Source organism: Narcine bancroftii, chromosome 3, assembly GCF_036971445.1.
Source record: "Narcine bancroftii isolate sNarBan1 chromosome 3, sNarBan1.hap1, whole genome shotgun sequence".
Lineage (NCBI taxonomy): Eukaryota > Metazoa > Chordata > Chondrichthyes > Torpediniformes > Narcinidae > Narcine > Narcine bancroftii.
In genome coordinates, this window is record NC_091471.1 from 319507651 (window position 1) to 319522306 (window position 14656).

At 41.1% G+C, this 14656-nt stretch overlaps 1 protein-coding gene across 1 annotated transcript in view; it reads left to right on the plus strand.

Moving 5' to 3' along the window:
• Positions 1-9199, plus strand: part of LOC138756554 (microtubule-actin cross-linking factor 1-like) — a 30742-nt gene extending 21543 nt beyond the window's left edge. Inside the window, exons 6-8 of the mRNA XM_069922996.1 lie at positions 1016-1139; positions 2684-2779; positions 7842-9199. Coding sequence (XP_069779097.1) covers positions 1016-1139; positions 2684-2779; positions 7842-7849 — 228 coding nt within the window. The 3' untranslated portion in view covers positions 7850-9199. The remainder of the gene's footprint in view (positions 1-1015; positions 1140-2683; positions 2780-7841) is intronic.
• The last annotated feature ends 5457 nt before the right edge of the window (positions 9200-14656 follow it).

A 14656-nucleotide genomic window follows, 5' to 3' on the forward strand; every position in this document is an offset into this window, starting at 1 on the left:
GTCTGTACTCTCCAAATTTCACCTTTGTAGGTCTTCCACTCACCCCGCACATACTTTTCCAGGTCAACACCTTCTCATTCTTTTCTCATTTCCTCAAAATTGGCCTATCTCCAATTTAGAATCTCAACCCGAGTCCCAGACCTATCCTTCTCTATCATTAACAAAACTAATGGCATCATGTTGACTGGAGTTGATGTTTGAGGAATTGGAATTTGCATCAGAAAGACAAATCACTAGTTCCAGTTTTGCTTTATTGAGGTGGAGGGCATGTCTGCTCATGCAGTCAGAGAAAAGTCGGACCATTAATTGCAGTAATGGCCTGGGATTGATGGTCATGGAGAAAAGCTGTGGGCCATTAAGTGCTCGAGAGAATAGGAGTTGCAAACGGGTCGGATTGCTGAGGGAGAACACATATTTACCTTTGAAGGATGATGGATTGGGGAGAGGGGTCATCCGGAGTAAAAGTAGACAGGCAGAAAAACGATAATGCAGAATAACCCTCTGCAGCCAAATCTATGTCCATTAGTGGTGAAAAGCCAAATGAGTTCTTCAGCATTATTTTATCAATGCTGATGTAAATCTAAGCATCAGAACATTTTTAAACATTTTCTTGTGACCTTGATGGTTTGCAAGGGGACTTCAGGGCCGGTCAAGAGATGTAGACAAGATAAAGATAATGAGCTCAACAGCATCAGAAAATGCTCAAATATCAGGCGTATTAAATACGTAGAAGCATTAATGAGAAATAATCAATAGAAAGTTTGATCTGGTTGTTTGAGAAAATTCCAATATCCTGTGGTTATTGGGTCCTTGAAAATGTTCGCCTCCTCACCGCAAAGCAGGCCAGAGAGTTGTTGATATTTATGATAATTTATAGAATCGTCTTCACAGGCTGTTTATCTCCTTGACCCCAAGACAATATCGAAATTAACCAAGGCATTGTCAAATCTAAGATATACAGAAAGAAATATTAATTTTATTGTGAATGAGTCATTGTGTCATTTTGAAATCACAGGTTCTTCAGGGAGAAATTTCTGAACATGAAGATGGTGTCGAAAAGTTACAGGAGGCAGCAAAGTGCCTGCTGTCTTTGAGCAATGACGTTGTTCCAAATGTACTCCAGCTTCGAAAGACCACAGGTACCATTTCAACATTTGATGCTTAGATCAGAAGGTGGTTCTCTAATTCCAACAAATACAAGTGATGCTTCCAGCTGGTAAATTAGACATTTTCAAAATGTGCAAATTACCAGTGGGGACCCACCAACCTCTTTGAACCATTCTAAAATATTTATTGCAATTGATTGGATTTCAAATGTTGAATCATATTTACCTAGCACGTCATTAATAGGCTATCATTTCATAAACAGCTCTGAAAACTCTAAAATTAATGGAATGACCATTTACTAAAGAACTGTGCACACTTCAATGTTTGAATAAAATGCAGTATTTAAGAAAGTTCAATCGAACTTTCTCCACTGAATCATGGTCAGTGATTCAGACTCATAGGCCAGAATCGCAATAGTATTCCAAATGTGTGTTTATTGAATGAAATTTCTGCTCGAGTGGTGCATCTTAGAAGTGTTGGGTCTTATAAAATTGTTGCTTTAAAGGTACTGAATTGAGAACCATATTTGGAGCCTTGGAAATGAAAATGGCGGCAAATGGGAATTCTTGCAGTGAATTCGTTGAAAGTGATGCTCTGCGATTATTTAATAAAGCAGCTAGGCTCCAGTCATGCATACTTGTCCATGGCTCATCAATTAAAGAGAAGATTGAATGATTGGAAACCAGACAACTCCCAATCATAGAAACAAGACTGGAAATAGGAAACAAATGTTAAAATATGCCAGCAGGACAGTGAAGTCACGAGCTCCATCGAAATGTTAATGTTGCTTTTCTTTTTTCCAGATGCTCTATCAGCTCATTTATTTTTCTACATTTTTGTTTTCTTTCCTAAATCTCAGAAATTCTATATTTTCTGAAGAGTCCGTTTGTCTTGTTGATCAGTTATTAATAGAAATAGAGAGTATGTAGAAATTGTAGAGGGTTAAGCAGCGGCCATTTACCAAGTGTGAACATCTGGCAAACATGCAGCCAAGGAAATGTTTAGGGCTGTGATGGCTCAAAGACCCCCCAATGAGAGGGGATTTCTCATGCTGTGCTGGGAGGGCACTGAAGATCCATGCATCTGAGCACCTGAAGGGCGGGATACAGTTCTGGTGAGAATGGTTGCAGCTGCTCTCAGAGTCTTCTCTATTCAGCAGTGTATTCTTTGTTGTTCCTGCTCCTCCCCGGCCCCAGCTCCCCCCCACTTCACCTGCTCCTCTCGATGACTAAAAGGCCTTGAAATCAACATGTTTTCAACAAAGAGTTGCACAACTGTCCCTCTCTTTCTCTCTCCATTTCCTTTTGCAAATGTCCCTTCCTTTTCACTGTTCCTCATTTCACTTGTCTGCTATTTCACGGTGATTCCCTCCAAACTTTTTTCATTCCTTGCTCAGCTTTTTTCCCCTACTTTTCTCTCGTCATCTTCTGTTCTGCATTGCTTTAAATATTACTAAACCCACAGTTCTTTCTCCAAAACAAAAAATGTATTTGTTGGGATGAAAACACCGGAAACGTGGTAAATCTTTGAAGACATTTTTAAATGTATGTGTAACAGAACCTTGTGTTCATTTTAGCTACCATCGAACAGAGATTCCAGCGTTTGCGTGAGGAAACATCAGAGGAGAAGAGGACATTGGAACAGACAAATGTCCAAGTGGAAGATCTTGAAGGTTTACTTTTACCTGGCACTTCTCACCACTGCGATTTTGGAAATGTTTTATTTCTGGATTGATGAAGCAGGGTCGTTGACCTAGTTGAGAAACATTGCTATTTTGCACACATAACTGGTCCCTAATAGCCAATGCAGGAATGACCAGATGATGTTGATTGCAAGATAAATCTTGGCTGAGACAATTACAGTCCAGATAAAGGACATCTCGGCACCTCGAGTCCACACCGATTTAAGTGAGCTCCTCTAGCCCCACTTACCCACTCCCTGTCCATAACCCTCCAATCCCCTCACATTCATGCAGCTATCCAACTTATTCTGAAATGACACGAGGTAACATCCCAGACCCTGGCACCAGGGAGACAAACTACCAATCTGTTTCCTTAATCGTATCCACAGAATCCTCAATTTGTCCTCCTGACCATCGAATCCCCTATAACTATTACCCTCCTCTTCCTTTCCCTACCCTTTTGGGCAACAGAGGTTGACCTTGTGCCAGAGATACAGCCACTGATTCCTTCCCCAGCCTGAATGATCCTCAAGGAGGAGTACCATTTGTTGAGTGCTTCAGTCACAGGGGCCCCCTCCTGTATCTGTCTCTTCCCTTTCCCCTCTCCTAACTGTAACCCACTGATCCTCCTCCTGTGGCCCTGTTGAGACCACCTGGCTATAGCTCCTATCTATGACGGCCTCACTCTCACTGACCAGGTCGAGGTCATTGAGCTGCAGCTCCAATTCCCTAACACGGTCCCTGAGATGCTGCAGCTCAGTACACCTAGTGCAATCGTGGATGTCCAGGAGGTCGAAGACTCCAGGACCTTTCACATCTGACACTGAAAAGAGCAAACTGCTCTCACACTCAACCCTTCTCTCTTCCCCCCTCACCTTAGAAAGAGAAAATAAGAAAAAAATATAGTCTTACCTTAATCTAGATACACTCGACCTCAGCCTCTACTCGCTGAACCCTCTCGAGCCAAATCCTCGAAACCCCACTCTTTCACCAGGCCACTCTCTCACTGGGCCACTCCTCGCTGGCCTCTCCTTTGCGTTTCCCTCCTTTTATCGGCCTTGACCAATTAAACCTGTCACTCGCAATTCGCTCCACCTCCGATCACTGCCCAAACTCTGGTCTCCGCCTCCTCTGACTCGCTGCTCGAACCGACTAGGCCCGAGGCCGGGTAAAGAACAGAATTTATTGTACGATAGAATCTTGTATGTTCTTTAAAAACCATATAGGATGTGGTTTAAGGTCTCATCCAAACCAATTGCATCCACTCATGCAATTTGATTTCACTACTTCCCCAATGTGCCATTTAGAAATGCACAGAATGACGTGGATGTTGATTCTCTTCACCATCTGAAACAAGTAAATGGGTTCTTATTATTAAAGCTCCTGCCTCGCATGTTCGAAGTTTGAAAAAGATCAAAGCTGGTGCATAGTTTCATGCATCCACAAGTGTATAAAAAATGGGTTGTGGCAAATCATCGGCAATTATCCATGCCTGCTGCATCCAGGCATATTTGAAGATTGGAGCACGACTGCAACGCCATGTCAAATGTGGCGGATTAACTACCACTCCAGGCTGAGCTTTAGTAAAGCCCCCCTAACCTTGCCTCCCTGCCCAACTCTTTGCTGAATCGAATAAGTGACATTAAGTTACTTTAAATAACATATTAGGGGTCTCCAAAGTAGTCGATATCGACCCTTGGTGAAGGGGTGGGGGGGTGGGTTGGAGAGGCAGCAGCGTGACCCAGATGTGTGGGGGGGGGTGAGACAGCAGCACCACTCACGTGGGCAAGGAGGGAGATAGACGGCAGCGCGACTCGGGTGGATTGGAGAATGGTAAATGGAGTCCCCTTGTTTAAAAAAGGTAATAGGGAGAATCTTGGGTATTAGGGTTAGTCTTACATTATTGGTGAGTAAACTAATGGAAGGGATTCTTAAGGATGGGATCTATGGAGATCTGGAGAAATACACTCTACTCAAGGATAGTCAGCATGTCTTTGTGAAGGCAAGCTTGGGCCTCACAAATCTAACTCAGTCTTTGGAGGAGGTTACAAAAGAAATTAATGAGGGTACGGTGATAGATGTGGTCTACGAGGATTTTAGCAAGGCGTCTGACAAGATCGGTCACAGGAGACTCCTTCAGAAAGTCCTGAGTCATGGGATGAGCGAAAAATTACCTGCATGAAATAAAAGCTGTCATGTCGGAAGAAAGCAGAGAGTCGTAGTGGAAAGAAAGTATTCTGCCTGGAGGTTGGTGCTGCAGGGATCTGTTCTGCGACCCCTGCTCTTTGTGATTTTCATGTCACCTGGATGAAGAGGCGGATGGATAGGTCAGTAAGTTTGTGGATGTCATGGAGGTTGGTTTGGAGGAGTTGTGGATGGAGATGAAGGCTGTTGAAGGTTACAAAATGATGAAGGTGGGATGCAGAGTTAGGCAGAAAAGTGGTAGATGGATTTCAATCCGGATAAGTGAGAGTTGATGCATTTTGGAAGGACAAACCAGAATGCTGAGTCCAGAGTTAATGGTCGGTTACTTAAGAGTGTGGATGAACAGAGGAACCTTGGGTTGCAAATCTACACATTTTTCAAGGTTGCCGCACAGTTTGATAGGAGAGTTAAGGAGGATTATGGTGTGCTGAGATTCCTTCATAGGGGGTTTGAATTCAGGAGTAGAGTGGTGGTGTTGCAACTCTATAAATCTTTGGTATGACTCACTTAGAATATTATGTTCAGTTCTGGTCACCTCATTATAGGAAGGAGAGGGGACAGAGGAGATTTACCAGGATGCTGCCTGGATTGGGAAACAATTCTCATGAGGCAAGGTTCGCAGAGCTGGAGTGTAGAAGGATTAGAGGAGACGTGATAGAGGTCTACAAGATCTTCGACATCCTCTGTGAATTCAGGGACCAGAACACTACGTAATATTCCAAATGCGGCGAACCAAAATTTTATACAGCTGTAACTTGACTTACCAACTTTTAAACTCAGTGCCCCAAATCATGAAATCCAGCAGGCTGGATGTTTCTTTATCATCCTCTCCACCATGTTGTCTCTTTCAGGCAGCAATGAACATTCAGCTCAAAATCCTTCTCTCCATCAATGGTAGAAAGGGTGTATTGTAGACTTTTCCCTTGCATTTGACAACCCCCCCCAAAATCCAGCACCTCACTCAGGGGAGGGGGGAGGGGAAGAGGAGGGAGAGGGGAAGGAGAGGGAGAGGAAAGGAGAGGGAGGGGAAAGGAGAGGGAGGGAGAGATGTCGAGGAAGCGGGAGGGAGATAGTGAGAGGGTGAAGGGAAGAGGAAAAAGAGAGAGAGTGGGGAAGGAGAGGGAAGTAGAGTTGTCAAGGAAGGGGGTGGGATAGAAGGAGAGGGAGGGAGAGTTCTCGAGGAAGGCGGTGGGATAGAGGGAGAGAGGGTGAGGAGGAGAGGGAGGGGGAAGGAGAGAGAGGAAGAAATGTCGAAGAAGGGGGAAGGATATAGGGAGTGTTTCATGAGAAGGAGAGGGATTAGGGAAGGAGAGGGAGAGAATAGGATAGGGAGGGAGAGTTGTAAAGGAAGGGGGAGGAATATAGGGAGAGGGTGAGGGACATAAGAGAGGGGAAGGAGAGAGAGAAAAACGGAGAGGGAGGTTGAGTTGTTGAAGAAGGGGGAGGGTTAGAGGGGAAGAGGAGAGGGAGAGGCAGGGAGTTGTCAAAGAAGGGAAGGAATAGGGGGAGTGGGTGTGGGGAAGAGGAGAAATAGATGGATAGGGGAAGGAGAGAAAGAGGAAAGAAGAGGGAAGGAGAGTTGTCGAGGAAGGGGGAGGAATAGAGGGTGAGGGTGAGGGTGAGGAGAGGGAGGGAGAGTTGTCAATGAAGTGGGAGGGATAGAGGGAGAGGGTGAGGGGAAGTGGAGAAGGAGAGGGGAAGGAGGATGAGGGATAGTGGTCGAGGAAGGCGGAGGGTTATAGGGAGATTGTGAGGGGAAGGAGAGGGAGGGAAAGTTGTTGAGGAAGGGGAGGGAGAGGGTGAGGGGAAGAGGAGAGGGAGAGGAAAGGAGTGGGAGTGTTGTTGAAGAAGTGGAGGGATATAGGGAGAGGGTGAGGGGAAGAAGAGAAGGAGAGGGATAAAGGATGGAGAGGGAGAGGAAAGGAGAGAAGGAGAGTTGGTGAGGAAGGGGGAGGGATATAGGGAGAGGGTGAGGGGAAGATCAAAAGGAGATGGAGAGGAAAAGAGTGAGGGAGAGTTGTCGAGGAAGGGGGAGTAATAGGGTGAGGGTGAGGTGGATAGGTAGAGGGGAAGGAGAGGGAGGGGGAAGGAGGGGGAAAGGGAGAGGACTGGTTGTTGAGGAAAGGGTAGGGATTTTGGGAGAGGGTGAGAGGAAGAGGAGAAAGAGAGGGAGGGGGAAGGTCGGGGAAGGTCGGGAGGGTTGTTGAGGACGGGGTAGGGATTTTGGGAGTGGGTGAGGGGGAGAGGGAGAGGAAAGGAGGGAGGGAGTTTTCAAGGAAGGGGACGGATATAGGGAGAGGGAGAGGGTAAGGAGAGGGAGAGGGGTAGGAGAGAGAGAGGAAAGGAGAGGGAGGGAGAGTTGTCAAGGAAAGGGGAGTGATAGAGAGAGAGGGAGGGGAGAAGGAGAGGAAAGGAGAGGGAGGGAGAGTTGAGGAAGGGAGGGAATGAGGGGTTGTGTTATGGGTAGAAGGAGAAGAAGGAGGGGAAAGGGAGGGAGAGTTGTCGAGGGGGAGGGATTTTGGGAGGGTGTGGGGAAGAGGAGGAGAGGGAGAGGAAAGGAAAGTGAGGGAGAGTTTTTGAGGAAGTGGAGGGATATAGAGAGAGAGTGAGTGGAAAGGGGAAGGAGAGGGAGAAGGGTAGGAGAGGGAGAGGAAAGGAGAGGGAGGGAGAGTTGTAGAGGAAAGGGGAGGGATAGAGGGGTAGGGAATTAAAGGATTTCTATTGTCTCTAAATCTGGATGAAAAAGTGAAGATGATTTTGAGCTGAAGACCATTGGTCGTCTTCGCGTGATCTTCCTCAACTCTGTTCATCTCTTCCCTTGAATGACTTTTGTTTCCGTTGCTTGTAGATTCGTGAAGCGCAGAAGGGAGGACAACAACTTGTGCTGGAAGTCAAGCTGGTAGCAGGACCAACAGTCAATAAGGCAGCGACACTTGGAAACACAATCAACATGTTCAGGTATTTCTACATCCAGTCCTGGAGGAACTCAACAAAGTTCAAGCAAGATTTCTGCCAACATCTAAAAATTCGTCAACTCCAAGAAAAATGTAGTGAACAGATCCAACCTTTGTACACGTCGTTCATCACCCACACCAAAGCCTTTAACTCTGCATGAAGGAAACAACTATAGGATGCCCCTTCTAGTATTAGATGAACTTAAATGGAAGTACGGATCCTGAGGCTCTTCAACAAAGGCATATTGGCCACAGTCATGGTCAACACGAGTACTTGGGAGCCTTTTTGCATGAAGTGAAGAGTAAACAAGGATCCGTGTCAGGTCACTCGCCTGAGTGCTACTGGTACCATGTAACCCAGTACTACCTGTCGCATGGTTGAGTGGTCGGCGACTAAACCGGCTCCCCCACCAGGCTTGCCTGGTGAGGAGGGTGGCTAGACACCCTGCAGGATGAAAAACAAGACCTGTCAAAGGGTGGACGAATCATGGACAGGAAGGTCTGGCAAACCAACATCTGAGAGGGAACAGCAACCTTCGAAGCCAGTAGATGTGCAGAAATAGAAGAAGATGCGAGGAGAGGCCATACCAACCCAAGCCTGATCTGCCATCTGGAACAACCTGTCCTGAATGCAGAAGAATTTTCAAAGGCAAGATTGGACACAGAAGCCACTTGATAGCAATGAGGAGGAGAACTTTCTGATAGACAGCACAGAATTCAAACTGAGGTCCAGTCCTGACCACTGGCCATGTAAAGGCATTGCCCTAACCACTACATCAACCGTGACACCCTGTCGGCTCAGAGAAGCCGGCTGGAATCTCGAGCGTCTGGAGGAATCGATGTGTCAGGCAGCAGTGGGGAGGGGTCGGGGATCAGCGGCGGCAGTGGGGAGGACTCGGGGATCAGCGGCGGCTCCTCCCACAACCCCCACACACAAACCCTTACACACACGCCCCACACACACACATACACACTCGATTCTTTGAAAGATTTTATTTAATATTCTCAAATTACATAAAGACAATCAAATACACATAAAATAACTGTAAACTACATCCCCTCCCCCTTACTAATACAATAAAAACCAAAAAAAGAAAAAAATAACCAAAATAAATAAAAAAAAAACAACCTCCCCTCCCATAAAACCTTAGAGAAATGTATCAAATATTCCCTGATTGGTCTGCCAACTTTACAACATTGATTTAATTTCTATAGCCATGTGTTTCAAATATAAACTCCACATAAAAATAAAAAAGAGTAATTACTTACATTATATGTTAATTTTTCTAAATATAGACAAGACTGCAATCCGTTATGCCATCTTTGCAAGTTTATATTCTTCCATGTGACAGCTATATATTTTCTCGCTACTGCTAACCCAAATCTTAACAAAGCCAAATATGGTTTAGGCATTTTGAATCAACAAATGGAACATTAACATAACCCAACAAACACATTTTTGGATCCATCAAATATCCCTTTGAAACAAATCTCTCAAAAATTTTATAATTACCTCCCAAAAATGCTTAATTTTCTTTCACGACCAAACTGAATGTACAAAAGTAACTTTCTGCTCTCTACATCTAAAACAGAAATCTGTTAAACTGAATCCATATCTCTTCAATTTCTCAGGGGTTGAATATAATTGATGCAAAAAATTCTAATTGACCATAGTATACCTCACATTAATTAACTTGGTAACACCGTCAACACACAGTTTTGACCATTCCTCCCATGGCAAAACAATATTTAACTCTTTCCCATTTCTCTTTTTCCATTTTCTCCTGCAACAACCTATACATATAAGAAATAAAGCCATTTTCACCTTTAGCTGCAATTAATAATTCAAATTTCTTTTGACCTGGTAAATTTATTTCCTTCCCATAATTCTTCTTTAAATAATCTCAAAGTTGGTAATAAACAAAGAATTTGATGCAATACCATATCTTTCCTGCAACCTTTTAAATGAACAAAACCTCCCTGCTTCAAAACAATCTATTACATTCACTAATCCTTTAATTTCCCAGTCTTTTAAGTAAGGATTCTATCATGAAAAGGGAATTAATTTATTCAGATATAATGGTGATCTTATCAAAACTATTCATTTAGAACCTAGAATTAAATTGTGATTGTACCAAATATTTATTATATGTTGAAAAACGGATAATTTAAATTCTTGTAACAATAAAGGATTCCATTTATAAATAAAATGATTAATATTATTTTCCAAAATCTGAGCCATCTCTATCTTTGCCCACCTAGGAGATTGTTCAATATCAAATAACCAATTTATAAACTTCATCTGTGCCACCTCATAATAAAAAAAGTTTTGTACTCGAGGAAAAATGTTCATCTTCATACAATTCACTCTTCCCATTAAGGTCAATGGTAAATCTATCCACTGATCTAAATCAATTTAACCTTATTTATTAAAGGTACATAATACCAAATCAATAATTCATGATCATTTTTATTTACAACTACTCCTAAATATTTAATTTTATTTGACCATCTAAATTTAGTAATTTGTCTATAATCCATAAAATCTTCTTCTGCTATTGGTAAAATCTCACTCTTTTCCCAATTAATCTCATATCCCGATAATTTACTATACTTATTCAACAAGTCCTGTGATAATTTTAGTGAAGTTTTTGGATTAGTTAAATATACAAAAACATCAGCTGCAAATAAGCTAATTTTATTTTCATTTTCTCTCACAAAATCATGTCGAACAGCCTGAGCTGTCACCAAAGCAAGCAAAGCAGCTGAAAGAGGAAAACCTTGTCTTGTAGAACAAGATAAATTAAAAGATTTTGAAATCTCACCATTCATGAGATTGGCAAATTTAAACTAGCTAAAAATAAATCAATTTGATCCATTTTTGATGACCCTCTGACATATATACATTTTCATAAAATTTTAAAAATTCATCAGTATTCATTTATGTAATTTCTCCATTCTTCCTAATAGCATTAATTGTCCTTGATACTTGCTCAGTTTTATGTTGCCATGCCAAACCATATGCACTCGTTCTCCCAATTGATAATAACATTGTTTAGACTGCAAAATCATTTTCTCATATTTATATGTTTGTAAATTATAACGTAATTTCACTTTAGATAAATTTATCTTAGAGCAATGTATCAGCTCTGTACAATTTTTAAAAAATTTTTTCTCCAAGCCTTCGATTTCCTTTTCTAAATTTAAACTTACGAATAAATATTTTTTTCTATCTTAGTTGTATAGCTAATAATTTGTCCCCTCAAATATGCTTTTAAAGCATCCCACAAAATAAATTTACTTTGAACTGAATTTTCTTTCATTTGTAAATAAAAAATAATTTGATCTCTCATATACAAAATGAAATCTGGTCTCTTCAATAACTTTTCATTAAACCTCCATCGATAAGCTGTCTCAGTTAATTCAGTCCCTAAGCATTTAATGAAGGATATGAGAATAACCTGCAAAATTAAATCTACCTTGTAAATGCACAGAAATCAAAAATACATTTATTCTAGAGAAAGAATTATACCGAGCTGAATAAAGTGAATAATCTTTCTCAGTTGGGTTTACTTTCCTCCAAATTTCCACTAAATTTAAATCCTCCATCATCTTAAACAGTCTTTTTGACATTTTAGTTCTTTCAACAATTTTTGGAGATTTGTCCAACAAGGGATCCAAACCACAGTTAAAATCTCCTCCGACTAACACATTCCCATTTGCCTGATTCAAATTTAAAAATGTCCCTGAAATAAATGTCTGATCATCTTCATTTGGTGCATAAACATTCATTAAAGTCCAACTTTCAGAAAAAAATCTTACAGTTAACAATCAGTCCTCTTCCAACATTAGCAAAAAAAATCCACAGCAAAAAGTATTTTTTTAGTAACTAATATCACCACGCCTCTAGCTTTAGAGTTTAATGAAGATGAAATTACCAATCTCTCTTCAACTTCAAATTTTCTTTTTCTGTCAAATAAGTTCTTTGCAAAAATACAATATCTACTTTTAGCTTCTTTACATTTTTATTTTTTCTGCCTTTTCCTCCATTGATTGTAATTCAAAAGATAATTTTTTACGTATCAAAATAGCTACACCCTTAGCCCTAGAATTAAATGAAGAAGAATATACATGCCCAACCCAGTCCCTTTTTAATTTCACGCTTTCCTTCACATTCAAATGTGTTTCTTGTAAAAAGACAATATCAATTTTCATTTTCTTAATATATGCCAAGACTCGCTTACGTTTAAACGCGCTATTTAATCCTCGAACATTAAAAGTAGCAAACCTCAACTTTGACTTATCTCCTATTATTACTAAATGCCAATAATATCTTTATATAAAAACTCAAATTAATGTATATAGGCCCTCCAATAAAAAAAAATCACAAATTAAAAACTAAAAAAAAAATTTAAAAATAAAAATAAAGAAAAAAATAAAGAAAAAGGAAAAAAAAGAAAATCCTCCCCCCCCAAAAAAAAACTACCAAAGGTAGTAATCCCCTAAACAAAAATTGGGTGTGGGTCACCAACCAGTGGCTGATGACTAGTAAAGAACTTAGTCCAAATCTCTCCTTGCCCAGCCAAACAGTCAGTAACATCAAAATATTATAAGAACAAAAGAAAAAATAGAATAAGAAAATTCTTTTCACCCAAAAGATTCCAATCTCGAAGATCCCATTTCGGAAGAAGTTGGACTCTTTCCATTCCTGTTTTTCCCATTTCTGCCATTTCTTCCTTTTCCAGAGCTACCAAATTTTTCTTGAGGAGATAATGCTGGACTATATCTTTGTCCTCTTATATCTGGCAATGAATCAGCAAAAATCATTGCTTCACAATCAGTTTCAAAAAACAAAAATTGATAAGTCTCCGTAAAACATATTCAACACTGCAGGGTAACGAAAAGTAGTCTTTTAACTTTTACGCCACAAAACTTCTTTAACTGGATTGAATCGACGTCGATGTTGAATGACCTGTTGACTCAGATCAGGATAAAAAAAGACTCTACTATTCTGAATCAATCATGGGGTTTGTCGTTGTCTCACATTTTGTACTGCAAGTCGAAGTATTGTTTCTCTGTCCAAATAACTCAAACATTGAATTATTACCGGTCTCGGTGGATGACCAGCTGAGGGTATTCTTCTTAAAGCTCTATGGGCTCTTTCCAGTGCCAATCCCCCAGAGAAAAATTCTTGCCCTAATATTTGCGGAAGCCAGTCTTTAAAGAAACGAAGAGGATCTTGTCCTTTTATACGTTCTGGCAAACCAACAATTTTCACATTATTCCTTCTGCTTTGATTCTCCAAATAATCTATTTTTCTTTCTAGCTCCTTCTCATGATCTCCTAATTCTATGACTTATTTTTCAACCTTCAACACTTTTTCTGTATGAGAAGTCACTTGTTGTTTCCAGTCCAAAAAAGCAGTCTGAAGTTTCATAAGATGCATCCACACGTTTCTTAACCATATTTAATTCTGAACTCATACCAGCATTCATTTGAAACATTTCAATCATTTGAGATGTTAACAAATCCACTCCAGGTTTTATAACAGCTTGAATAACTTCATTTAATTGCATACACAGTGATTTGGTAGATTTCAGCTCTCCTCTCTTTGACAGAATTGCAGAACAAGGTAACTGCAGCTCCTTCTGCAATTCAACAGAAGGCATTTTAAAAGTTTTACTGTGGGTGTGGACTCCCAGTGATGGCACCCCGACTTCCTCAGGGGGTCGCTGCTGGTCTCCCCCCCATATCTTGTTGTTTTCTCATCAATTCGTGAGAAAAACTATTTCTTCAGATTGTAATGCTACCTGATGCATTTCCAACAATGGAGACGTTTTCCTGTGTGCTCCCTCCATTGAAATCAAAAGGCTTTCCACTTCTTGGGAACACGCACCTTCTTCCGGGGAATGGGTAATTCCAGTGCCATCCTTCATTTGGTGAGCAATAGATTTTTTTTCAGCCCCCACAGGAAATCTTTGGGGTCTAGGCAATGAAGAAATTGAGCCTGGGGCTGTTTCAGGTCGTCTAGGCCCCAGATCTTCACCACTTCGAAAATGTATATTCTTATGATCTTGAGGTTTAATCTTTTTACCATTAGTGGCCGTAATAATTCCTTAATATTTTAAACTAAAATTTAAAAAGTTTAAACTTGAAAACAAAGGGTTAAAAAACAGGTATTTAAAAGTCTGGCCAGAGTGGTCGAGATTACATGTCTAGACTCTACGCTATCTTCCCACGCCCCCCTACTTTTAGCTTCTTAATATAATCTATCACACATTGCCTTTTTATTGGGTGATTTAAACCCTTAACATTAACAATTGTAAAATTTAAATTACTTATTACAACTTACACAATGGCACCCAATCTTTCACAATTAACTTAAACAAAAACCCTCAACCAACATTAAAAAACACTTAGACCCCCCCCCCGAAAAAACTGCAACACACTCGAGACACATACCCCAGACACATACCCCAACAATCACACACCTCCCACACACACACCCTACACACAACCCCCAACACGCATCCCCAGACACACACTCCACACATACAAGGCCCGACTCACACCCCCCACAATCACACACCTCCCACATGCACACCCCACACACACATACACATCCCAGGAACACACCCTCACGCTCACAAACTCCCACACATACACTCTGCGCACACACACACACACACACACATATCCCTCGTACACA